Raw genomic sequence first — 1,206 nt, 5'->3', positions numbered from 1 at the left:
TGCATATAGGTGTTTTCTTCGTGTACTATTAATTGGTATTTGCTGGGTTGCAATGTGTCATCCCGACACAGTAATTAAAATAAACTGAAGTTAAGGCTCCTGGCCTCTCACATTGTCTATCTCTTGTTGATAACGTCAGAAGCGAGAAAATGTGATGCTAAAAATTCTTGTGACACGTTAAAATAAAAATATATATCCATAAAGTAACACTTGCAATCGATTAAACAAATTTCTAAGATATTCCGTGCATTCCTCTTTTGCTCTAATAATCAATAATTTGTCGTAAATTAACGTGACATACAATTTATCTTCTTAATCTATTTCTTCGCCTATTTTTATTCAGGTTAATAGAATTAAATTATTCAGGTTAATAGAAAAAATATGACAATTCTTCCATTTTGCGTTCACAATGAACACTTTATGATCTCTGTCTTTCTTGCGAGATAATCAATCAATATTAGAAGAGGTAATCAAAAGAAATCACGCACTTTCGACGCGATACGTTCATACTTTACTTAAATGAGATCGGAATTTTCACCTCGGTCTCTCTTTTCAAATCTAATCCAATCATCGGTGTATGGTTTTCTCTTCTACAATTCTTCCCAAAAAGCACTCCTACAATTCTTCCTAAAAAGTATTCCTACAATTCTTTCCAAAAAGCACTCCTACAATTCTTCCACTGACAAAGTGACGATATTGCCTTCGAGTCGGCCGTTCCACACCGGCGCACGAGATCGATGTACTTATCGATGTTTTTTTGTCCTGTCAAAAAGGGGCAGGATTTTTCAACACGCGCATGCATCCGCAAATCTCCCCAGATAGCACAGACTTCAAACAGAACGCCTTAAAGACGTCTAAAATGTCTTTAAGACGTTTGAAAATTTTTGCTACATCTGGATCTGTATTAATTATTCGCAACTTTGAGGAACGCGTCTCATGATTCGCGTACCTCTCGAGACCCCGGCGATAATTCGCGCTTTGTCAGCCTCGTCATGCAAACCGAGCTCGCAATAGAGATCGAAAGATTTTTCCAAATGAGCAGTTGCGATATTCGGTCTTCTCTGGAAGATGCAATTTTGCACTATTAACGATCAAGGCCAATACGATTTGACCGTTAACAAGAGGCAAGCTTGTCGAATCCACGTGTATATATTAATCATACATCTACAATGGAATTGTATCTAGGAGCGGTATTCATAATCGGGT

The 1,206-nt window shown here is 37.4% G+C and overlaps 1 protein-coding gene across 1 annotated transcript in view; it reads right to left on the bottom strand.

Annotated features, from left to right (window-relative positions):
- LOC116841535 overlaps positions 1–1,206 on the bottom strand; it is a 9,149-nt gene that overhangs the window by 3,187 nt on the left and 4,756 nt on the right. The window contains exons 9-10 of the mRNA XM_032809587.1: positions 950–1,061; positions 539–762 (exon numbers count right to left, since the gene is read on the bottom strand). Coding sequence (XP_032665478.1) covers positions 641–762; positions 950–1,061 — 234 coding nt within the window. The 3' untranslated portion in view covers positions 539–640. The remainder of the gene's footprint in view (positions 1–538; positions 763–949; positions 1,062–1,206) is intronic.

Source organism: Odontomachus brunneus, unplaced genomic scaffold, assembly GCF_010583005.1.
Source record: "Odontomachus brunneus isolate Ranch 3 - 2012 unplaced genomic scaffold, Obru_v1 Obru_scaffold_016, whole genome shotgun sequence".
NCBI lineage: Eukaryota > Metazoa > Arthropoda > Insecta > Hymenoptera > Formicidae > Odontomachus > Odontomachus brunneus.
This window is presented reverse-complemented; position numbering and strand designations above follow the sequence as displayed.